The 24217-nt window shown below is 34.3% G+C and overlaps 1 protein-coding gene across 2 annotated transcripts in view; it reads right to left on the reverse strand.

Annotated features, from left to right (window-relative positions):
* The window catches only part of COL4A3 (collagen type IV alpha 3 chain), a 146330-nt gene that overhangs the window by 29469 nt on the left and 92644 nt on the right, over positions 1 to 24217 (reverse strand). For both annotated transcript variants that reach the window (XR_007951645.1, XM_051983386.1), the window contains exons 25-38: positions 22604 to 22783; positions 21491 to 21659; positions 19985 to 20077; positions 17576 to 17680; positions 15214 to 15311; positions 13738 to 13888; positions 13375 to 13488; positions 12212 to 12379; positions 10628 to 10717; positions 7925 to 8059; positions 5433 to 5531; positions 4165 to 4254; positions 3686 to 3825; positions 1191 to 1317 (exon numbers count right to left, since the gene is read on the reverse strand). Coding sequence is in view for 1 of the 2 variants with exons in the window: in XM_051983386.1 (XP_051839346.1) it covers positions 1191 to 1317; positions 3686 to 3825; positions 4165 to 4254; positions 5433 to 5531; positions 7925 to 8059; positions 10628 to 10717; positions 12212 to 12379; positions 13375 to 13488; positions 13738 to 13888; positions 15214 to 15311; positions 17576 to 17680; positions 19985 to 20077; positions 21491 to 21659; positions 22604 to 22783 (1759 nt within the window). In the remaining variant the exon portion in view is untranslated. The remainder of the gene's footprint in view (positions 1 to 1190; positions 1318 to 3685; positions 3826 to 4164; positions 4255 to 5432; positions 5532 to 7924; positions 8060 to 10627; positions 10718 to 12211; positions 12380 to 13374; positions 13489 to 13737; positions 13889 to 15213; positions 15312 to 17575; positions 17681 to 19984; positions 20078 to 21490; positions 21660 to 22603; positions 22784 to 24217) is intronic.

Below are 24217 nucleotides of genomic sequence, written 5' to 3' on the forward strand. Positions count from 1 at the left end.
ATTAGATTGATCAGGAGTAGATAAGTCTTTTGCAGTTGATCATAATTAACAATATTGTTATTATTCTGTACAATGTTCTTCTAGTTCCGCTCACTTCATCTTGCCAACTATTTCTGAAACCATGTAAGGGTGCTCCTCTTGACTCTAGGCCAGTAAGTCATATACTGTGCCATCTAGCTGCCCCCTTCCAGTTTTTAAATTGATTATTCTGTAGCAATATTCTCTATCCTTGACAGAACAGCAGGCAGTGGCTTATTATATTGGTGATAACAACAACAATATAGTTAACATTGTTATATAGTTCTTTTAGGTTTGTGCGATGCATAAACATATTGCCTCATTTGACCCTCACAATAACTTTTTAAGGTAGATGATTATTTTCACCATCATATGCCCAGGGTCACACTAACAAATGTCTAAAGCAGAATTCACGCTCAGGTCTTCTTGAATTAAACCCTTATGTTACCTCACTTTTTATGAGTAAAGGCATCTAGCAAACTTAGAGATAGAGAACATATTGTGGATAAGAAGACTTGTTCCAAGCTCTGACTCAAATGCGTGCCCAAAATACTAGAGAAAAAACAAGTAACTCACTGTGTTGCTAAATGGATCCAGAGAGTTAGGGAGGAGTTAGGTAATAAGGGTGAAAACAGTGTTCCAGAGTTTGAGAGGGAATCAGTATGGAATAGGTCCCCAAAGTACCAAGCAAGGACATGATGTCAGGGAATGACACAGGAATCCAGGGAATGAAAGCTTGTCTCCTGGGCACTTTCCACCTGTTACATAACATCTGCTCCATCTGCAGTTCCACTGGTGTTGCTGTAATTTCAGATGCCACTTCAGAAGTTTTATGCACATCACAGGCTAATCAATTTGAAAACACTTTTGTTGGACATTTCCTTTCTTCTTCAGTACCTTAAAGTTTGATTCAAATTCAACTCATTTCAATTTATTAAGTGCCTATTATGTGTCAGGCATTGGGATAAGAACCAGTTATACAAAGATAAAAATCAATGAAAGGAATACAATTTGAAAATGTATAAGAGAAAGAGAATCCATCTTTAGCTCCTAATTTTAGAGGAAAGAATGTAACTGGTTAACTCTTTATTGAGTATGAAGCTTTCTGAAAACCGTCCAAAGAAATACATAGAGAACAGTGTGAAATGCTATTAAATTTCATTTATTGTTACCTGGAGGGCCATGATTTCCAGAACTTCCCTGGTTTCCTTCAGCTCCAGGAGGTCCTACTGGACCTGGTAGACCTGGTGACCCTCTTCCTCCTTTCTTGCCTAAGGATCCTGGGGGTCCTGGTTCTCCCTGAAAATCAAATTGTTAAATATATAATTGAGACAAACATAATTAAATTAAAATGCTAAACTGTATTGAAAATAAGTCTTTCTTTAAATTAATAAGTAGATACATATACTCCTTTTATAAATTAGTTCTGGATATTTCAAATAGCAGCAGTACAAAATATAGCTAAACAAATATATTTAGTATTTTAACATTTCACAGGAACTTTAGCTTCAGGGAAAAAGCTTATTGTATTGTATCAATTTTATAAGTTCCTCATTCTCAGCCCATAAATCAATTTAAATCAGTGAATGCTTTCTAGACCTAAGAAATACGCCTTTGTTTTCCATCTTTATGGTCCATTAAGATTCTATTTTCTATCCCAATGAGGCTAAGAGTAAGGATATAATTCAGGGATATGGAACTTGCTTCATCCATGATGCTGAATTGCCATGTCACAATGATGCTGTATTTTTTTAAAGTCCTAATTGTAATTTTATCAGTATGGAAACTTCCTTTACTATGTATTGGGCAGGTTGTGACCTGTGTTTGATGGTTTCCTGTTATATCTAGGATCAAATGCCAGCTCCTCTGTGGGGTGTTAAAGCCCATCACCACTGATTCTAGTCTGTCTCTCTAGGATTATCATAAATTGCTCCCCTTCATGCATTCCTTTGGCCTTTACATATGGCATTCCATCTCCTGCTGGCCCGGTATGTCTGTCCCTGGAATGCTCTCTCTCATCTCCCCCTCACAGATTACCTAGTTTCCTTCCTAATTCAGTTCATTGACCACCTTCTTCATGAATTTTTCCTCATCACCTAGCTACTTAATGTCTTCCCTAAATATCTATTTCATGTGTATAATATTATGTATATTACATATATATTATGTATAGAATGTAAGCTGCTTGAGGGAACAAACTTTTCCATTTTTGTCTCTATCATCAGTATCTAAAATGTTGACTTGAGTTTATTTAATACTCTATCTTTAAAAAAAAATACTCTATCTCTAAGTAATTAAAAAAAGCTATTAATGTCATATACAAAGTAAGTAAAATGGTGTCGTGTCTGAGTTTTCACCCACTCTTCTCCTAAAATTCTACATGTAAAAACTCTGAGTGGTGAAAAGTAAAGACTTCGATTGTAAAATTCCAGGAAAGAAATGACATGAAATGTAGAGTAATGGAAAGACCTTCAAGTTTGGAGTCATAATATTTCATCTGGGGTTTCTGTCTTTTGAACAAGTCATTTATCCTCCCCAGGCTTCAGTTTTCTCAAGTATAAAATGAAATGGGGGGAGGAGGCAGCTGGGTGGCACAGTGGATAAAGCACCAGCCCTGAAGTCAGGAGGACCTGAGTTCAAATATGACCTCAGACACTTAATACTTCCTAGCTGTGCGACATGGGCAAATCACTTAACTTCAATTGCAACAGGAAAAAAAAAGGGCTTACACTTTCTAAAGTTCCCTCTAAATCTGTGATCCTATGTTTCTATGCTAGTCTTTCCCCCATTCTTAGTCCTAACTTTGCTGTTGTGGTGTTTCAGAAATTAAAAACAGAGGAGAGCTAGAAAATATGTCTATATAAGAGATGGTGTCCTAATGGATAAAAGAGAAATAAGAGAGAAAATTAAATGGCAGACAGAAATTACTTTGTAAACTTTAAAGTATAGCATAAATGTTAGTTATTAGTATTCAAATTCCATACAGCTATTAAAAATGTAAGTTAAGGTTTTGGTGTGGAGGGGAAGTGTGTGTACGTGATGGAATTTGTTTTCTGAAACTTTGAAATCTAGGAATAATACCAGAATCAGGGAGAAAAATTTTGAGATCCAGTTTGAAAAATGAATTGCAAAGAGGAGCAAAAACCACTACAAGTCTCAAATCAGCTAAAACAAATTCATGTTTATATCTTAGAGATTTTGTTTGTTTCTAATCTGATGGTTGTTTTGAAGTTGCCTAAATTTAGCTATTTTAATCAACTTTTTTTTTTTTTTAAAGTAAAAGGCAATTAAGCAAGTAATTCTATGCTAACTTTGTAGTAGAGACTTGCCCTCACTCACATTGCAGGGACTGTTTAGCACCCAGGAGTGCTAAATGAATGGCATAGAGAATCATACTTGCGTGACAGCTACTGCAGACAGCCTAATTTGTGGAGCTAGAACCAAAAGCTCATTAAAAATCTCATTAACTACCAAATTAAGAAGCCACAACAGCTCCCTTGGCTAAGCAAGCACTTTGTTCTTTTTCATCTGAATAAGACACTGGAAACAGCGGGAAAGACGTACTTATTTCAGTTTCAACTGCCTAGATTGAAACTTGACATTCTTTAATCAACCAGTATTAAAAACATATAAACCGTCATTCTGCCCATAGGCTGAGTGTCCATACCTTTGGCCCTGGAGGTCCCGGCCGTGCGTCCCTTACATAGCCTGGTTCTCCTTTCTCTCCCTTCATGCCCTCAATACCAGGAAGGCCTGGTCTGCCAGTTTCACCTGTGTGACCCACAGTTCCTTTTTTTCCCTTTGGACCTTAAGCAAAGAAACAAATTTCAGATGGTATCCATGAGCAATGGGCTATTTTACTAATTCCATTCCAGACTTGGGAATAGCTATTCATCCCCCAAAATTCTAATGCTCCTGAATTCTGGGACTATTCTGTATTGTAGCAACACGATGAATATTGTCTAGAATTAATAAATATCAATTATCCATCCTTTAGTTATTTTTGTTTTGATGTATGTTTGAATTGTAGTCTCTCTGACTGAAAATACAGATAACTTCAAGATGACTTTCAGATGAAATGAAATTCAGTGAGATTTCTGACCCATCATACTTTGAGGGAACTAGGGGGCTCATTTTGTGACTCACCTGGCATTCCCATGTGCCCCATGCTTCCAGGTCCTCCAGGTGGTCCTGGTTCCCCAGGGTGACCCATGGTGCCAGGATCTCCTCTGAGTCCTTAATTAAGAGTAAATATTCATTCTCTAGAAAATTCACATCATTGCCTAACAAAGCAAAACTTCTTAAACTGGGGGTGGTGATCCTATAGAGGGTTACATAAATGAATGTGGGGCTTGTGAAATTATGATTTTTTTATCTGTAAATGTTTGATTTGCATGCTTATTCTACATACCTATATTCCCAGGGTTGCATAAAAGGGCTAGCAAATGGAAAAAGTTTAAGAAACCCTAGCCAATGGAGGTAGATAAGGAAATGGTCCTCTATAGTTACATCTTTCAAAATAGAATAACTCTGGAACTAATACTAACAGGAACTGAAGACTTTCTGCCATCGTGTACATTTGCCACCATGATCTTCCATTCTTTTGATGTTTTCAAGACAAAATATAATCTTAGAGTTTTGTCATATAACAGTGTCATAGTAAATAAGAATACATGTTGCTATTTATTTTATAGGAAGGTAGGAAGCTACCTTAACTTTTGCAAAACTTAGTGGATATACTTTTTAAAAAAACTTTAATCAAAAGATAAATCTGATAAAACTTGAAATATTACTTAGTACTTTTGGTAGGGAGGAGATTAAATAATCCTATGAAAGTATTAAATTTGTAACCCATTTTCAGTCATTTTAAATGAGAAATTTTGAGTAAGTAGTACAAGTCTTTCTGGAAGTTTAAAACTACAGTATTTTCTATTTCTCCAATTCTAATTCTCCAAATATTTTGGGCTCAACATAGAGTATTTCAAAATTTTCCCTGTGAGGTTAATTTAGAATCTGAATTGCTGATGTGCTAAATCTCTTCCCTTTCATTTTCAACAATAGCATCTTTGGGGTCAGATCTCATAATAGCTCTTGAAGAGATTGAAATCTCTAAAGTAAATTTTCTTAATAGGGGTGTGTGTATGTGTGTTGCATTTTTTTTGACAGTGTTGTGAAGCTTATAGACTCCTTCTCAGGAGTATGTATGCTTATGGACTCCTCAACATAATTTTTTAAATACATAGACATAAATACATAGGATTGCAAAGGAATATTTTTTCAAAAAAGGTTCACAAACAAATGTCTTGCTATAAGAGAATGTGTTCACATTAGAATGGTCTAACAGACTTTGATGCCAGATCTAAATTCTAGGAAGAAACTCTAAAATATATTATTTCTGTAGCTAATCAATATACCTGGTAGCCCTGGCCTTCCAGGCATTCCATCATGGCCTTGGGATCCTGGTACACCTGGAGTGCCTCTCTCTCCTTTCTGGCCAAAGCCTCCCAAAGATCCTAGGGCAAAAATGTAAGATATTAGAAAATGAAAGATAGAGTTTTCTTCAGGTTCATAGCCATTTAATTTTTTTAAATTAATGTAACAGCTCTGCTCATTACTAGTGTGTCCATGACTGAGTCACCCAAACTTTCTTTTCTGAAATTACCTTCATCCATTCTCTGTATTTCAGTTTTAACCAACATAATTGTATCACCTTTATATAGCAGACTCTCCATCTTCATGTGCCAGTGACCCAGAGATTGGAAACCTTAAAATTGACACCCATAACTGTTAATGATTCTGACCCTATAAACTTAAAACAGGAGGAGAATCAGATACATTCACTTTTTTTTTCCTACCAAGAAATTGGCTGCCATTTTATATTTTACTCTTACTTTTCTTCTTTCACTTAGTTTTTCCCATTCCATCAGTTCTGATTTTCTGTCCCATGAGCACATGCCTCTTTTCTTACTTCTGCCTTTCTTTCTTAATTTTATATGAACTTCATTCCTCCATCCTCACAAAGATCATCAGAACCAATGTGACCATGTGCTCATCCAGTATTTTGAAGACCTCAGGGTCAAATCAGGGTCTTATATTTGTGCACATCCCTCATAATGCTTAGCACATAGTATTTGCTAAATAAATATTCTTTCACTAGGAAACAAATGAAACTTCCCAATAAAATAACATTTAAAAATAAATACTACAAAATACCAAGCAGAAACATTTACTGATATGTATGTGCATGTGTAGTTATTTTTATGTCATAAGCCTCAATGAATCTATAATATATAGAAATTCTAAATTTTAAAAATTTATTTAACTGGCATATTATATTCTCATTTCTTCATGATTCAAATTTAAAGAGATTTTAGAGAAACAAATATATTTATATATTAAAATTCTGACAGAAATATAACCAAAGAATTGAATTCAATGCAATGTCAAATTATTTCCTTATACGTACAGTTCATATATATGAGAGTTCTGGGAGTCTAAATGTTAGGCTCACAATATAGCTTAGGTAGCAGTGGAAATGGTATAATGATTTCCTGTAATAAGTCTTATTAAATGCTAACAAAATTACACAAATAATCTATGACAGTAGTAAGTTTGTCTTCCAAAGCAGAGTTAATCAAAGCTGTTACTTGAATAAATCCGTTTAAAACACATTAGATCTTGTTTTTGTAATTAAGTGTGTGTCTTAATTGCATTTTGCAATGTTATTTAAAATAGTAATATTAACAGATTTTAAAAATATGACAAAATAATAGCATTATTTCCTAAGAAATTACTTTTCCAGGAAAACGTGAAATACAACCCAGGATTTTGTAAATCTGAAAATAATGAATTTTCTGGGTTAAAATGAAAATACAAGAGGCTCCTAAAAAAGACCTCTGTTCTCTAACTTTCTTTTATAATCAAAGTACTTCTTTATGGCTACTTTTTCTAAATTCATTCCTGTGTTTTAACAAGAGGATGAGTTTTTCAAAAACTAATAGAAATTTTGTTAGATCTTTACTTCTTAGGGACCATAAATATCAATGGGCTTTTTTATTCCTGCTCAAATCAAGTGAAAACACAACAAGCCTTTATTAAGTGCTTACTGTGTATCAGATAGTATGATAACTGATGGAAATACAAACATAAACAAAAAGACAAATACTTCCTGCCCCTGAGGAATGTACAGTTTCTTGTAGGGAAGACAAAAAAGAAAACACTTTAAAAAAAGGAAAAACTAGGATGGTGAGGAAAGGATGGGGAAAAAAAATCCAGAAGTAATAATTATATCTGGCCTTGGCCTTTCTCCAAATTGCTGTGTCTGAGAGGAAGAGATCAATCAAAGGAAGGCGCTGAAGGATGCTTAAGCATAGTAAAGAAAAAAAAAACTCATATTGCTTTTACATTTAATTTATGTAGAATATTTTGTTTTGACTTTCTGGTTTTCTGGTACACTTGATTAAAGTTTGGTTAAAAAAAAATTAGGCCCTTTTCTAACTTGAGTCAATAATTTTTTCATTCTAAAATGGACTAAATAAAAAATATTAAAATTCCAAATTGAACATATGTGAATTCTAGGTTACTAGGCATATTAGCTAATTGCTAAGTGTATGTAGTAATTGTGCATAACTTTTTAAAATTACAATATGTACACGGTATCTGTCACAGACAAAATTTTGGGGTATACGTAGAGCATAATCCAGTCTCAGTGATCTTTAGGGTTGTATGGAACATTAAAATAAGCTTTTAATTGCAGACTACTTTCTGAGTGTATAACATTTCCTCACCAAAAAAATTTTAGAGAAACCTGCCTTTTTAAAAAATATAATGTTATCTTGGTGATGCTACAAATGCACAGAAACACACATTTAACTATAAAAGATGTTTTAGATGCAAGAACCCTTACCTTCTGGTCCTGGTTCACCTTTCTCTCCTACATCAGCTGATATCATTGACGGTCCTCGATTTCCTTTATTACCTCTTTCCCCTCGTACTCCAGGAAGTCCTTTCTCTCCCTTTCTTCCTGGAATTCCCTGGTTACCTAAAAAAGCATCAGTAAGCATCAATACCTAAAGAGCATCAATAACTTTGGTCTCATTACAAAATCTTGGAAAATATTCAGATGAGTATTTTACCCTAAATAAAAGGCAACTGAAAAGTTATCTGCAACTACTAGCTCATATATCTACATGATTATCATTATAAAATCTTTGTAAGAATTATATATGTAGATATGGATAGTATCACACAACTAATTTGGAGATGTAAAGGATGTATATCTTAACCTGTTTTTTTTTTTTTTTTTTACTTTATTTACTTTTTTACTTTTTATTTCACTCAGTAGAGCAAAAGCTGTGTTGAATTCTCTTTTAAGACAAAATGGCTCATATATACAGCAGCATTGCAGAAAATTCTGCACTGGTTAACCTATATGTAACTGTAAAAGGTGAATTGGTATACAAGATACCAAGATAACTGCCAGTGGATACATGAATAAGGTATAAAGAGTCATATAAACAAATTAAATTATTGATAGGGGAAGACTTCATGACCAAAAAAAATTGTAGATGTGCAAGATCACACAAGATAAAATACACAATTTTGGTTATATAAAATTAAAAAAAAACTTTTGAAAAACCAATATAATATAAACAATATATAAGGGAAATATTTTTTGGGGAAAATCTTGGGAATAGAAAATCTTTGTTAAAAAAAAAAAACTTTGTAAATGTCTCTGATAAAGGTCTGATATCAAAGATATATGAGAAATTAACCCAAATTTTCAAAACTAAATGTAATTTCCCAATTGTTAAATAGTTAGAGGATATTATTAAGCAGTTTTCAAAATAGGAAATCTAAGCTATCAAGAACCATAGAAAAAATGCTTTAAATAACTAATAATTAGAGAGAAGCAAATTAAAAATTTTGAGGTACTCTCTCTCCAGCTATCAAACTGGCAGATGGCAAAAGAAGAAAAGGATAATTGTTGGAGGGATAATGGAAAACAGGTACACTGGTATGCTTTTTTTTTGGTAAGGCAATTAGAAGTCATTGACTTGCTCTAGGTGACACACCTAGTATGTATATGAGGATGGATGGGAATTCAGATCTTCCTAATTCCAGGGCCAGTGCTCTATCCAACTAGTTGCCTTACTGATATGCTTTTCTATGAATTAATACAGCCATTCTAGAAAGCAGTTTGGAACTGCTCTTCACATTGGATGACTTACCTATAACCTCAAAGAAATCAAAGCATAAGGAAAATTATGTATATATGTGGCTATATATGTATATATATATATGTAAAACATACAAATGTGTATACATATTTTAATCTACCTCTTTATCTATCTATTTAACATTTATAGCTATTCTTTTTTGTTTACTAAAAATAGGAAACTAAGGGATGCTCTTCCCTGGGGAATTACCCCATGTATTGGGGAACATATTGTATCATATATCAATTATGTTGTATGTGAATATCTCATACCATAAGAAATTATGAAATGGATAGTTTCCAAGGAAACTGAGCATCCTTTATGAATTGATACAAGACAGGGAACTGAGCTAGGGGAACAGTTTATACAATGGTAACATAGAGAGAAACAATATTTAAAGACTTTAGAACCCTGATCAAAGAAATAATAAGCCTTAAGTCCAGAAGAATGAAGATGAAACATATTGCTCATGTCCTTAGAGAGAGAGGCGATGCACATGAAATGCAATAAAAGCTTATTTTTAGACATGGCTAATGTAGGAATTTGTCTTACTAGAATATATATTTTGAGAATTTTTTTGTGGGGTGGGGCTCAGTGAGAGGTAGGAGTAATAGGAGGGACATAGTAATAAAATATGCGTTTTTTTGGTTAAAATTTAAATAAATAACTTTTTCTTAAAAAAAAGAAAAAGATGAGTTGTTCATATAGTGAGATTATTAAGGCAAGAGATGGATAGTCTTACTGATCCATTATAGTCCCAAGATACTAAAGCATAAGAAGAGGGTAGTTTCTCTATAGAGAATTTAAAAGTCAAAATATTACATGATAAGAAAGCAGTGAAAGATTATGATCTATATCAATGGAGGAACTACTCACACTGATGAACTCTATTGCATTTTATATATACATATACAAACATCAATCTACCAATAATCAAGGAACAGTTGTAAAGCTCAAATTAAAGTGGAATACTAATGGAAATGATAAAAAATTTTTTCAAGTACATTCACAAAAAGTTTTAGGATACAGGATAAATGGTATGGGAAGAGGAGGGAGGCAAAAAATGGGAAACAGAAGAAAAAAGTACAACAAAATACATTATTTTCAGAACTCTTTTCCCCACTGTAGTGAATGTGAATTGGCCTCTCCTAAAGATCCAAACATATTTTGTTAAATGCTGAATATAGATAATGATATATGTGGTGATAGCTGATATTTATATAGTGCTTTAGACTTGACAAGGTGTTCAATAATACAGTTATTATTCTCATTTTATAGCTGAAGAAACTAATAGCTAGCAAGAAACATAACCAGAAATCAAACCCAGGTTTTCTGATTTCACACTGTGTTCTTTCCACTACATTATGTATTCCTTCATCAATATAACTTACCCTTGTGTCCTGGTGTGCCTGGATTCCCAGGAATCCCAGGAGGCCCAATTATTCCAGGATAGCCCATTATTCCAACTTCTCCCTTTTGGCCTGTGGAATTGAAGCAATATAGAGGTGTTCTGGATTATCAACGGAAAGAAAACCACAGAGTTGGGTCAGGTATCTTTCACAATTAACAGTGGGAATATCAGTGAAGGCACCTGAATAGACTTGATCTAAAACAGAAACGGACAAAGGAGTGGAGCCAAAATGATGGATTAGAGATAGGAACCCAACTGAACCTTCCAACATCCCCCTCCAAAAACTTTAAAATAATGCCTCAAATCAAATTTTTGAGCAGAATAATAACAAAAAAAAGGTCAGAGTGAGACATTTTCCAGCCCAAGACAATTTAGGAGAAACCTGTGACACAAATGAAGAAGCAACACTAGCTTTGGAGTGGGCTTTGGAGGTGGTTATGATGGCAAAAGCAGTGGCAGCTTTGGGAATTTTCAACCAAGACAGTAAGGACGTTAGAAAACTAGTCAGAAAGATTATAGGGGAACCTGGCTGGCATTGGGTGCAGCTGGCAGTGATTGGAAGCTATTAGCTTGTAACTGGTTCTTGGTTGCAATTCTAGGATGGAGAGGAGCCCTTGTAGTCAATTATAGGACAACAGGTGCCCTGGTGGTCATTCCAAGCCTAAGAGGAGTCCTAATACTTGTGGGGACCTAGTCACATTTCCAGAGCCAAGAGGAACACTCGCACTTGCAGGTACAGGGGAATAGGCGCTCTTTCTGGGTAAATACTGGAACATAAAACAGAGGAGCAGTGATCATACTTCTCCCCAGTTCACACCACCTTAGATGCACTGAAAACTTGAAGATTTCCAAAATTAACTTTAAAAACAGCAGTGAGAAAAGTCCAGAAGCATGTGCCAGTGCTTCCTCACCTTTTTGAGAGCAGAACCCAACTTTAGCATAAAGTTCAAAGTCAAGAAATAGGCTGAGAAAGGAACAATAAAAAAAAAAGGAACTTGACCATAAAAAAGTTAATATGTGGCAGGGATGACCAATACGCAAACTCAGAAGATGACAACAATGTGAAAATAGTTATAAATAAAGCCTGAAAGGAAGATGCTAATGGACATAAGCCCAACAAAAATTACTAGAAAAGTTAGAGACAAGAGTGGTAGAAGAAAAACTGAAAAAAAGAAATTAGAGTGATGCAAGAAAATTATGAAAAGGAATAGCTAGGTAAAAGAGGTGCAGAAAAGAGTCAAAGGAGAGATTTCTGTAAATAGAAAAAGAAACTTGCTTGTCAAATAGATGATCAATAGAAGGTCCTATTTTCTAACTTTAATACCAAATATATTTTTGGAATTATTAAGAAAGATTGATCCAGGCTTCATAAGAATTGCCATTACTTGATTTTTCTCTAGAGAACAGCAAAATATTTATAGTCTTAGGAAACCAAAGAAAGACAGTCAATAAATGCAAGCTAAAAGTAAATAATCACATATTATTGACATTAACCCTTCTAACAAATAGTTCAGAACAGATGTCTCAAACTGAAAGAAAACTTAATTTGAAAACATTTCAGTACCTGGTGGACCTGGGTGTCCTGGAGCTCCTGGATATCCTGCAGGACCTCTAAGTCCTTTATCCCCTTGATGACCTGGCAGTCCTGGTGGCCCGGGTTCCCCTGGGGATCCTGACCTGTCTAAGCCTGGTATTCCTGGATCCCCTTTAGGACCTTCCAGGCCTCTGTCTCCTTCAAAAACAAAAACAAAAACCAATAACTTCAATTCATATTTCTATAAGATTCAAAAATAGCTTTCCTCAGTAATTAAGATAAATAGCAAGATTGACATTGCAAATGAAGAAACTCAGATCCATTAGTATGAATAAACTCCCCTATGGCCACACAGCTAGCATTAAAACTCAGGTGCCATTATTCTGAATTACACCATGCTGCCTCTGAAAAGCAGCAATAACTTTTCCTTCTTTCCCATTCCCCCAAACCTAATAGAAAAAGGGTAGAGTTGGAGTGACAATAGAAATGGTCATGTAAAATTGGGAACTAGATCAATCAGTAAGCATTTATTAAGCACCAATTACAAACCAAACATTGTGGTAGGTCCTGGGGATACATAGATCAAAATGAACCATTCCTGCCCTCAGAAAGTTGACATTCTCATGGGGAAGGCAGACAAAACCCTTAGTTTTTCTTCAGTATGGTATGAGAGAAAAAAAGCACCAAAGTTCTGGTCCTGCCTCTAGCTAGAAATATGGCACTCAGCAAGTTATTAAAACTATTTACATCTCAATTTCCTTATCTGAGGATTATATTAACTCTACCATCTTTTCAACTGGATTAATTCTCTGGTTATTGAAGAATTGTAACCTCCTTAGCAATCCCTTCTGTATATTAATATGCTTAAATAAACAGGAAGCCATTTTTGCCAAGATGTCCACCACTGTGGTGATGCTGTTATTATTTACAAAGAATCTGTATTTAATGGAGTGGACTGTACAGCTAAATGCAAACTGAGTCCCAGACCCAGATAGTTTCAGTAACTTGCCCAACTAAAGGCAGAGTCACAGATGAAAAACTCAGGAAAAGAAAATTCAGGCTCCCCATTATTTGCAATAACTTTAATTTTTGCATATCGACAGAAGATATCCATTTATTTTAAATACTAACATAACTTTCCTATTTTAGCTTCCATTGTTTCTTAATTTTAGTGTTTGATGTAGTAAACCCACCTTGTGGTCCTTTTAGTCCATTTAAACCTGGAAGTCCCTGGGTTCCCTTTGCACCTGGAAAACAGATTCCTGGAATTCCATTATACCCTGGAGGTCCAGGAAAACCAGGCTCTCCTGGAAAAGAGAAATGGATGAACATAATCACATGAGTTTGAAAGAGACATTATAATAATTCAAATAGATCTGAGATCTCATTAATGTGTATACTCTTACTGATACTCAAAGGATTTTAAGATTTAATCGATACTCCCTCTACTGATAGAGTTCACAACCCATCGATATAACTCCTCAGGCCGTAACAGATAAGATTTTCCTTTATTTGTAGCTCATTCCTGTTACCATTGTAAATAACAAGGCAATTACCTGGTGATCCATTAAGTCCTTTATTTCCTGGGGGCCCTGGAAGGCCTGGAGGTCCAGGGAGCCCATTTTCTCCATTTTCCCCCAAATTTCCTTTTTCTCCTTGAAAACCAGTGATTCCTGGTTTTCCAGGCATTGCTGTACCTGGGTCTCCCTAAATCAAAAAGAAATAATATACAATGAATAGGATTAAGAGCTAGTAGAAACTTTAAGAAACTGAAGAACAAGATGTGGTGGTGGTATGGATCAGAATACCAATAATTATCTTTGAACTAGTCCCCTAATTGGGATTCAGATTCCTATCTGTAGATGAGGGCATTGGATTCGATATCGATGAATGAATGGATGAACAACATTTAATATGGCTTTGCTAAATGCCAGACATCAATGCTGAGCATGAAGGGCATAAATATAAAAATACATATATACATAATACACACATATATAAAACAACTTCCAGAAGCTTATATATTGGGAGAGATAGTATATATAGGGAAGTAGTGGTCAGGTCTGAGTCTTTTGATTTAGAGAGAGAGAAATAGCATTTGGAGCTATGGGCAATAGGTTGTTCCTGTGTCCATGAAGTATTGATTCAATTAAATATTAATAATAATTTAAAATTAAGCTAAGCAAGCATTTTAAAGAAGCTAAGAAATATAACTCAAAACAGTATCCTGCAGATAAACAGGCATATTTAGGATAAACAGATTGTTTTTTAAAAGGAATTAAAATGAATCCCTGTAATTAGATGTTCTAAGGAAATTTGAGTTTTCTTTTTCTTTCTGCAAGTAAAAATGTTTAACAACTTTACTTTTTTCTCTCTAATTTTATCTATGTCATTCAAAGGAGTAGCTAGATGGTACCATAATGTACAGAGTACCAGGCCTGGAATCAGGAGACTCATCTAAGTGAGTTCAAATTTGGCCTCGGACACTGATTAGCTGTGTGACTTTGGGCAAGTCATTTAATTTTGTTTGCCTCAGTTTCTTCATCTGTCAAATGAGCTGAAGAAGGAAATGGCAAATACTACAGTAATTCTGCCAAGAAAATCCCAGAGGGGATCATAAAGAATTGGACCCAACTGAAATGATTGGATAACAGATGACATGCCATCCAAAATATTTGCTCAGTGATGTGTTTTGCAAAAATGAGGAATTTTTAATGCTTAAGAAATAACCTCCTGGGAGTAATCAACAAAGATACCAACAATTTTTGCCTCTCTCTCTCTCTTTTTTTTTTCCATTTTCAATTTGATATGAGGCAATTGGGGTTAAGTATTAATACGTGTCATGGTATCTGAGATCACATTTGAAGTCAGGATCTCCTAACTCTAGGGCCAGTGCTCTATCAACTGTGCTATCTAGTTACCTCTTGCCTTTCTTTTCTAAGATTGATAAAATTTTTTTTAAAGGTTTTCTTGAACCCAGAGATATACCTAACCTGCACCCTGATTAAACTGAGTTTGTGATTCCCTCAAACCTTTGCTCCTGGTAGTCCTGGTAGTCCAGGTGACCCAGGGTTCCCCATTTCTCCTGGACAGCCTGGTGATCCTTTGGCTCCTGGATCACCTCTGTCTCCTATAAAACAAGCAGAAAAATCACAAGAATACTTTTGTTGAAAGAAACTTTTACATTGTTTCTATAATTTAGATGACTGAAAAACTTAAGAGCTAAATAAGTAAGTTTATATTTTTCCAACCCTTTGGATTAACTTAAACTGGTTCCCCTTGGGAGGAAAAACCATCACAAATAATGTTCTATTTTTTAAGTAGAATTACTATTTTGATGCAGCAGTTTCTCAAATTAATGCTTTGGGTTCAAAATTGATTCAGCTTCAGTCAATTTAGGGTTCATATTTAGTTCAAATTCCTGGAGAAAGGTGGACTTAATGAGGAGTTCTTGAGTCATGCTGTAATCTTACTATCTTCTACAATTATCAGAACACTTTGTAATTTTTATGTAGGGAAAACAATGATTTGGTGCCTACAGGAAGACAGGACCAAAATTTATGTTTTATTCAGTCTGGCAGTCTTACTAAAAGAATCACTTGCAGCGAATTGTATAGATTCAAGCTAGTGATCAGTGGTATCATAGAAACTGAAAGGAATTTATACACCTCAAGTTAAATAATAGACTGAAGTCAGGGAATTGTAGCTCAGGCAGAAGCCAAAGAGCTCAAATGTTGGCTGGTAGGGCATAGTGGATCTGATTCACAAGAGAGCTGAAATAGCCCTGGAGCTATGCACTAAAAGAACTGACATCCTCCCACATTTACACATCCCTTTGAGGTGAGAAGTCAAAGGTAATTTTAGTTCATCAGAAAATCAGCATATGACCAGAGCAGAGAGAAGTTGCAATTGAGAGGAGGACCAGAAAAAAATCACGTAGAGTACAGATTGTATTTCTTTGCTATAGTTAAAAGCAGATCCCAGAAGTATACCAGGAGGGAAGTACACCCTAAAGATGGCAAGATTATAAGCTGCTCAAAAGTCTTGTTCCAAAGACCAAATCTTTACAATATCTAACTGGGTAAGCAGATAAGCTCATGACTTAAATGTCCATTCATTAGAACACTGATGAGAAAGACATGGATAGAAAACTGGGGCAGAATTTTAGTTCAGAAACCAGTGGGAAGGGGTATAAGAGCTTCAAATCAAGGCAATTTACTGGAGCCATACTGAAGGTGGAGGTGAACTGAACATCACATATAGCTTCAATTTCACTACTTTAGTGAACTAGAATAAGAATTCTCACAATTGGGAAGTGTTCCTTTATGACCAATATTTACAATATAAAACTATAAGAACAAATCAAGTCACACAGGAGAGCTGTCAGATCCTATTAACAGTCTATTTGGAGTATATCTGGCAGAATTGGAGCTGATACTTCTTAGATATTATTTTAGAACAGCATGACTTGAAATTCCCCTGATTTCTTGGAATGGACCCTATAATTGCTGTTTGAAAGCAAGGCATTCATCACCTGCATTTCTTCTGGGGTGTTTACTGTGAGATGAGAATAAGAAAAATCCTCTTAAATTAAATAACTTCTCTATGTCCCAGACAACTGGAGGAGTGGTAGTGCTTTACTTTTTATATACTAAAAATCATGCATTACCTTTTTCACTTTTTTTTGTTTTCTTTCTTATAGTTTTCCCTTTTACTCTGATTTTTCTTCTAAATATGACTAATATGGAATTATGTTTAAAATGATTGTACATATATAACCTATATCAGATTGCTTGCTGTCTTGGTGAGAGGGAAGATGAGGGAGGAAGAAAAAATTTGGAACTCAAAATCACACAAAAATGAATGTTGAAAACTATCTTTAAGGTAATTGGAAAATAAAATACTATTTGGAAGTAAAAGAAATACTTGACAAATAAAAACCAAATTCATTAAAAAAAAGAATATGCATATTCAAAAAAATCATGCATATAGCACTCAGTTTTTTGTTACTTTTGTGACTCTTTTATTTTTTCTTTTTCTTTTTTTTCTTTTTTGTGGTATATGAATGTTATGGAATATTAGCTTTTGTGACTTTCAATTAGATTCTTAAACAAGTGAAAACTTATACAAAGGGAAATCCATGAAGATATATGGGATAGTCTGGGCTAGATAAAGCTAAGAATAGAATAATGATGTTAAATGCCATATTCTGTGAAATGGATCCCTCTAGAGCCTGGTGTGAACCTGAGACAGTGTAAGGACTCACATGGGAGGCATAGTCAATAGATTTTTTTCAGTTGTCAGTCGTACTATGTAGACCTCAAAATCAACTAATACTGTGAATTATTTTATTAGGGGAAAAATAATAATTTTTAACTGAAATTTAGCATTTACCCTTATATCCAGGAGGCCCAGGAACTCCAATTCCTGGGAATCCTGCTTCACCATCAGACCCAGGAGGACCTGGATTACCACTTGGTCCCTTGGATCCTGGATTTCCTAAAAGAAGACAATAAAAAAAAGTCAGCTTTGTTTTATCAACTTTCTGTCAAATTTACCACCAGATTCTCAGGTTATAATTCAGAGCCATTTTGGGTTCTCCATTCTCTCTCACTCATATCTCTTATCAGTTGCCAAATCTTGCCATTTCTACTCTATAGAATCTTTCTTGTCTGACCCCTTCTTTCTATTCACATTTCTGTTCCACCTAGGTTCAGTCCCTCATCACCTCTCAACTAGGGTATTCCAATAGCCTCCTAACTGGTCTTCCTCATTAAAATTGATCTTTACACCAGAAAGCACCAACCAAAGTAATTTTTCTTAAGTATAGTTCTGATCATGTTACTCCACTACTCAATCATCTCCAGTGAATTCTCGGTCCCTATAGGATAAAATATAAACTCAAATATTTAACTTTTAAAGCCCTTCACCATTTGGCCCCAAGATATCACTTTTGCACCACTATAGATTACATTCCCTCCTATATTCTTCAAAGCTCCTACTGTTCCTTATACATGCCATCCCATATTGTTTCTGAATATTTGTGCTGTTCATCCCCATGCCTATGATATACTTAGTTGTCACCTCATTTAATTCTTCTCTTCCCCATTGCATTTTTAGTGCCCACCCTAACTGCTTTATGTGTATATGTATACACTCACATATATGCATATGCATATCTGTAAATTTTGCATGTATTTATATTTTCTCCTAATTCTTCATATATACATATGTATATCATACACACACACACACACACACACACACACACACACACATACACACATTACTTTTTCTGTTAGAGTGTAAGTTCCTTGAGAGTAGGGACTATTTTATTCTATATACATGTATCCCCAGTGCTGGACACCAAATAGATGTTTATTAATGTTTGTTAACGTATTTGAATGATCAGTATGTTTTTGTGACAAAATTAAATTAATACAATAACCAATTATCTTCCGATTCTTGCCAGAGGACTTACCATTAAAATCTGCATATATATTATTTCTTTTCCTCCCTTTCTCTCTCTTCAAAACTATGTGTGTGTGTGTGTATATGTATACAGGGTGTTTTAAAAGTGAACCTCTGTGGAACAACTGTCTTAGAAAGAAATATATATATGAAAGAAATTTTATGTATATAATTTATATATAACAATTTTAATATATAAGTTTATTCTATAACTATGATTAAAACAGGCCTAATTTATATATAATATACAACATATTAGAATTTGTACAGAAATTTCTATATATCTAATATAATATCTTTATAATTTTATAATATTAATAAATATACTACTTAAGTATAACATAATTTATGTATGTAATTTCTCTCTTGTATGTATGTAGCTCTCTAGCCTATCTGTATTTCTTCCTAATATAGAGATTATGTAAAGGTTCAAATTTCTGGCTTAAAAATACATACATACATATATATATATATATGTATATTTGTGTGCATGTGTAAATATATGTACATATAAATATAAACATATCTATATATACATATATAAATATAGAAAAGTCTTAATGAAAGTTTAGGCTATTAAAGCTTTTTTATTGAAGTTTAATTTTACTAAACTCTTAGAGCTTAAAACTGCACTAGGACTTTTGGAAAACCCTATAACAAACAGACACCACCTTAAATCTATAAAGATAGACTTTATATACATATATGTATATGTATATATATGCATATATATGTGTGTATGCATATCCACATCCATATGTGTTTTATATCTTATATATATATCTTATATCTTATATATCTGTATATATAACTTATATGTATGTGCATATGCTTATAAACTTTTAAAACCAGTATTTGATGTGTATATATGTATGTGTGCATGTTTTTAAAGCTAGTATTTTGAATGTATATAGAATCTCCATCTTAGGAAAAAAGAACTTTAGAACATCATCTTAAAGAAAGCTCAGTTTACTAATGTGGCAAGCAAGGCTCAAAGTTACACTTTTTTTTAACTTTATAATTCCCTGATCACCTCTTAGAGAGTATTCTTCTTCCTGGGACCCTCTGAAGTGATTTTAACTATCTTAGAGTATTTACTGTGGTTAATGCAATAGAATGAGCTCAGCAGTCATGAACATTAATGGGAAGAGTAGTTATGGTCATTTCAGAGGACAGATAATAAATCCCTTTTCTTCTCATGTTCTTTTTTAAACTGGAAAATGATGTTTCATAAATTGGATTTCACTAGGTTTTATTACTAAACTTTCCTCATTGAGGAATTCAGAATTTACTATAATCCTTTATATTTTACTTGAAAGAAGAAATACTTACCAGTTGTACCTGGGAGGCCAGGTAGCCCTGGCAATCCGGGAGGTCCTGGAGGGCCAGGTACTGGTTCTGCTAGACCTGGTTCTCCTTTGGGACCTTAAAAAAAAGATATGGTAGTAAAATTAGTATATGTATGTTTCCTTGGTAATTAGGAAAATTATCATTATAAGCAATTCAGAAATGTATACAGAGAGAAAGTAAACATAAATTCTCCTCACAGGTCTTGGAGTTAATAGGTTAATGGCCCCTTAGGAAACAGGACTCTGATTATAACTAAATATGGAATTTACAGATCTTATGAAATACCTTTTATATTTTGAGAGCAGGTAATGTAGAATTAATCTTAATCTTTAATGAAAGACTTTTTATTTTTTAAGGGGCAGATTGTTTATAGAGAATTATTCAATTACATTTGGTTCTATGCCAAAACATACTAAGTACCATTCCTTGTACATAGTAGCTACTTTGTTGAATTAAAGCACCTACCATATTCTTAGAATATAATTAGCAAATTACATTAGCTAGATACTAAAACTATTTCACATGCCAGCAGCAAAACTTGACTAAAAATGTGATGTAAGAGTAAAGAATCTAGATTGTAAAATATCTTAGGAAAATAGAATATCCCATGAACAATTTACATTTAGAAATGGGATTTTTTTTTTCCTGAGGCAATTGGGCTTATGTAACTTGCCCAAGATCACAGAAAGAGGATTTTCTATACTAGAATAAAATACTGGTTTCCCATTTCTACTCTTTTATCTCAAGAAAAAAGGTAAAAAAATGCCCATGGCATTATTATCTAATGGGACCCCAGTGACCATCTAGTCCAGCCATATAAGAACAAGAATGTCATCTATCACCTTCTCAATATGTGTCATCTAGTCTCCACTTGAAAGAGAAATAGGAGAAATCTACCAATTCTGGAGAAAATTCATCTTAATTGTTAGGCTGATTTTCCTTCCACATTTATCTTTTTACAATTTCTATCCAAAACTAAGGCAGGCTGTGGCAAAATGTGGTAGAGTCCTGTACTTGGGGTCAGGAAGACCAGACTTGAATTACAATACTACCTCAGACACTAGTCAAGTTACTTAACCCTTCTTTTCTTTTACAATAATCTGATATATTTTAACTATTTTTTCACCCCTGGATTATCTCTCCAAATTTCTGCAAATTCCATGCTTGATCTTAATTAGAAATCATCAAGTGTGGCTCAATGGAGAGAGTATTAGGACCCGGAGTCAGGAAGATCTGAATTCAAATTCTGATCCAGACACTTATTTATTGTGTGACCTCTCTCAATCTTAGTTCCCTCATCTATAAAATGGGAGATAATAATAGCATCTACATCACAGACTTGTAAGGGCCAAATGACATAATAAATGTAAAATTCCTTGCAAATTTTAGAACTTTATATTAATGCTAGCTATTACTATTGCTCTACTTGGTAGAACTAGAAATTTACTATACATGAAAATATATTGGACTGGAAATAAACTAACCAACCATCATTTCCAGGTGATCCAGGAAATCCGGGTACACCTGCAGCTCCCTTTGGTCCAGGTTGTCCTGGTGGTCCATAGTTGGATGGTCCAGCTGGTCCCATGGGTCCTGGGTACCCAGGGTCACCAGGATTTCCTGGAAAACCTTTATCCCCCTTTTCACCATTCACAGCCTATGGGAAGAAAATATAACTGGTTGGCATTTAATATTTTGATTTTTTTCAGATACAATTGAAGTACCCTTTGTGCCTCTGGCCTCTCCATTTCATTGAATGACTCCTCCTTGAACTGTCTTTTAAGGCAGTACCCACGCCTGCCCTGTCTCATTGCTCTCCAAGCTGCCCTCTGGAGTTCTTCTCCTATGCTCCTTCCCTAGATACCTTGAACCCTATCTCCCACCTTTTCAACTTCTTTCAACTTTGTTTTGGGTGTTTTCTTCCTTATTAGAATAGAAGTTCCTTGAGGGCAGGCACTATCTAGCTTTCTATTTGCTTTTTATTGTTAGAACTTAGCAGTTAGTTTCTGACACATGGTAAGAATGTAATAGATGCTTATTGACTATTTGCTATAAATACCAATGTGTAACAAAATCTACAGAATGTTATCTTTATGATAGTTAAACTTTTGATAATGTCAAATTTATAATATTTATCATCAAATGTACAAGTTTACTTTACTATTTATCAGTGTAGTTACTCACTTCACTGGTATCAATCATAACCTTTCCTTGATTTAGTATATGGTTTCATGATTTGCTGTGGTCAAAAAATTTCATCACCTGGAAGCCAACCTTCTGGTGATTTAAGTTGCCATACTTAGTTTATTTCTTAGATCTTCATCTTTTGATTATTAATCCTTAGCTGAGCTTTTACTTAAAGCATGGTAAGAATTGATACTTTATCTTCCACTGATCAGCCTTCAAGAATCTAGGTCACTTTCATATTTTAAATCAATTGATTAACAAGTATCATATAATCACTTAATTAACATGACTTTACATATACATGACTCAATCCTAGTTGTTATCATTTCTTAGGAAAGTATCTTTTTTTCCTTAAACTCAACATTTATTTCAAATATAATGAACATAATTTTTAAAATGATTCTGTGTACCAACCGGTTCTCCTTTTGTGCCTGGAAGTCCTTTTGTGCCGGGTTTTCCAGGAATTCCATCAGAGCCCTTTTTTCCAGGCTCCCCTCTGACTCCTGGATCCCCTCGATCTCCTACTTCTCCTTCATATGATGTTTCACCTTTTTCTCCCTTTTGTCCCTGATATCCTGGAGTACCTGGGAATCCCTAGTGAAAATAAGAAAGAAACTTTGTTTACATTTTTGTGAAATTGATTTTGTATTAATGCTACAAAAGTAGCATTTTGGGTTCTTAGAACTCATTTACATACATTATCTGTTCTGATTCTCCTAACAACTATTATTATGTACAGTTTATAAGTGAGGAAACTGAGACTGAGAGAAAGAAAGAAGACTTTGCAAGTTTTACCTAGCTAGCGCAAGGATCTGATGTGGGATTTGAACCCAGCCATCATTATGTAAAACTCATTATATATTAAAATCTTTTCAGTTTTGAAGAAAACATCAAGGTTTTTTCACTAGAATATCTCTATATTATGAATTATTATGGTTGAAAATAGTATCACTTAGTAGCCAATTTGCCAATAAGACAAGTTATGTTCTTGTAACTGCTGCAGTAATTTGCTCTTATTAAAAGCAAATTTTTATTTAAAAGTTGAAAATTAAATTAATATAATAATGACAGTGATTGATATTCTGTGAAATAACTTAAACAGAGGTTATGGTTGAATTTGGTTATCTTTAACTCTAAGAAAAGTACATCTTATTTTCTTTTAGTCGACTTTTAGTTGGGGTCTTCATCCTCCAGGATAATATGATTGAGGAGTGTCAGGATTCCTGGCTGGTCATGCCAAACAAAGGGGGAATGAGATCTAAGTGGTTGCTTGGCTATTTAAGTATCTGAGCCAGTCAATAACTGGTATTTTCATCTTTCAGTAAAGTGGAATTCACATTCCACTTTGACTTATAGCATCATCCCAAGAAAATGGAGGATGAGCTATATGCAGAAGATTTAGAGAAAGCACAGCAAAAACAAACTTGCCCCATACCCCATCTTATTTTCTTTTATTCTGATCCCTTGAATTTGGTGGGATAAGGGAAGAAATTGCTTCAAGTGTAAGCTCACTTTCCCCTAGGGACTAAGATGTTTATAGGAGAGATTTTTTTTCTAAGTAGTATAATTTTTGTTCTTGCTATATTTTGTTAGGATATATACCTTTTAAAAGGTAACTGATATTAATTGGCTAAATGGTACTGGAGTTTTTATCACTGACCATTAATATTGGGGCAAACTATGATTTTAGAGAAGAACACTCCAACTTCTCAGGCAGTATCTCTACAATCATGAGGGAAAGATATAGCTTTGTTCTAGGGGACTGACTCATTACTGTGAGTGGGAGTTGGTTATCTTTATTTTTTACAGTAACTTCAGTCATTGTAAAGGCTACAGGCATAATCAGAAAGACCTGATGTCTGTGTGTAAGGCAATAGAACTTGAGGAGCCTTTGGCTTTAAGCGTAATGGAGAAATGGGCTTTGGCAATTGCTAGAAGTAGCCATCAGCTTTTCCCCTCCACCTGATAATAGGGTAGGGCTAAAAGACCATGGGAAATGAGGAGGTAAATATATGAGGAAAGATGAAA

Source organism: Antechinus flavipes, chromosome 3 (genome assembly GCF_016432865.1).
Source record: "Antechinus flavipes isolate AdamAnt ecotype Samford, QLD, Australia chromosome 3, AdamAnt_v2, whole genome shotgun sequence".
Classification (NCBI taxonomy): domain Eukaryota; kingdom Metazoa; phylum Chordata; class Mammalia; order Dasyuromorphia; family Dasyuridae; genus Antechinus; species Antechinus flavipes.